We start from the raw sequence: 1,375 nt of genomic DNA on the forward strand, positions 1-1,375 counted from the left end.
CCCCCCGGGGCGTCTCTGTGGGGTGGGGGGTGAGCTCGCTTGGTGTAGCTGCGCTCCACGTTCTGAGGTTGTTCTCTAATTGCAGGCAAATGTGCAATACCAAGATGTCCTCCCTTACGGATGCCTCTTCTGTCACCGCTTCGGAGCAAGAGGCGCTGGTCAGTAACTGTCGGAGGCGCGACTTTCTCGTGCGCTTTGCGGAGTTCTTATATGCTAATTCAGAAGGGTCGCTTTGCTCAGCAAGTAATAATCTTGTCATTACAGCTGAAGGTTTTCAAATTTGGCATTTTCACTTCGCCCTTTCTTTGAATTCATAAGCAAGTTGCGATAAGAGTCTTCGTTAGTGTTTATGGATTTGCATATCCAGGCTTTCTGTGATAGAGTGACAGTTCTGTTGTCCTGGCTTTTACAAAGGTTTTCCTGAGGATGGAAGCCTATATGTTATACCTGAGATGTGAGTTATAAAGGGCATGTGTACAGTGATAGTTGAACTGGATTACTTTTTGTAGAAGGGCAAAGCTTAAAAGCATAGACTGATAGCAAAACTTCAGAAAGCTAAGTGACAGAATGGCAGACTGCTCAAAGTTGGGGTGGGTATTTTTTTTTTCTCCCCTCCGTGAGTGTCTTCCCTTTCTGTTAAGTCATCATAATGCAGCGCTACTGTGGCAGAACTTCATACTTGCAGGAGTCGGGGAGAGAGGGCTGGGCTGAGGAGTAAAACGATCTGAACTCGAGGATCTGGTTGTGGATTCAGAGATCTGAAATTGTGCTTTGCCTTCCTGTGCTCAGCTGTCGCTAGTTTAGTTTGTTTCATATTTGAAACTGTAAAATAAGACGTGCGACATGCTCTAAATAATTTTGCACTTAGGAAGGGATAAATAAGCATCTAACTTCGTCGGAAAGCTTTGTTGTTTTCATTTGTGTGATGCTTTCACCTAGTCTCCTGTTACTGCACTAAAATTAGCGTTGGTTTCACAAGATACTTGAAATGGAATGTAGGGAAGTTCCCCTCCCTTCCCTTGAACATTTATTTATTCCTTGTCTCATGATATTCTATTTGTGCTTCATTATAAAATGTTTATTATTTATAATACTTTTTCTTATTTTGGGGAGTGTATTAGCTAAATATTAGCCTCTACATAGAATGGTTATGGTGTCGTTAAAGTGGCAGTATTAGAATATACTGCACTAGGAACTTTCGGGGGCTGTCAAGGTATTTTCTTAGAAGCTGTGGGAGCCCCTGCAGCTCGCGCTCATCTCCTGGCCTGGTACCGGCACAGCTGTTGGTGGAACAGGGTAGGGAGTGAGATGAGGACGCTGTTCTGGACAGAAGGAGGAGGGGAAAAAAAAAAAAAAAAAAAAAAAAACAAACCAA

At 43.2% G+C, this 1,375-nt stretch overlaps 1 protein-coding gene across 3 annotated transcripts in view; it reads left to right on the top strand.

The window, feature by feature from the left end:
* The first annotated feature begins 86 nt into the window (after positions 1 to 86).
* The window catches only part of MDM2 (MDM2 proto-oncogene, E3 ubiquitin protein ligase), an 11,905-nt gene continuing 10,616 nt past the window's right edge, over positions 87 to 1,375 (top strand). For 2 of the 3 annotated variants that reach the window (XM_008937223.1, XM_008937225.1), the window contains exon 1: positions 90 to 158. In XM_008937223.1, the coding sequence (XP_008935471.1) occupies positions 90 to 158 (69 nt within the window). Of the gene's footprint in view, positions 159 to 1,375 lie in introns of all 3 variants that reach the window. The other variant, XM_008937222.1, reaches the window with a different exon arrangement.

Source organism: Merops nubicus, unplaced genomic scaffold (assembly GCF_000691845.1).
Source record: "Merops nubicus isolate BGI_N331 unplaced genomic scaffold, ASM69184v1 scaffold37973, whole genome shotgun sequence".
NCBI lineage: Eukaryota > Metazoa > Chordata > Aves > Coraciiformes > Meropidae > Merops > Merops nubicus.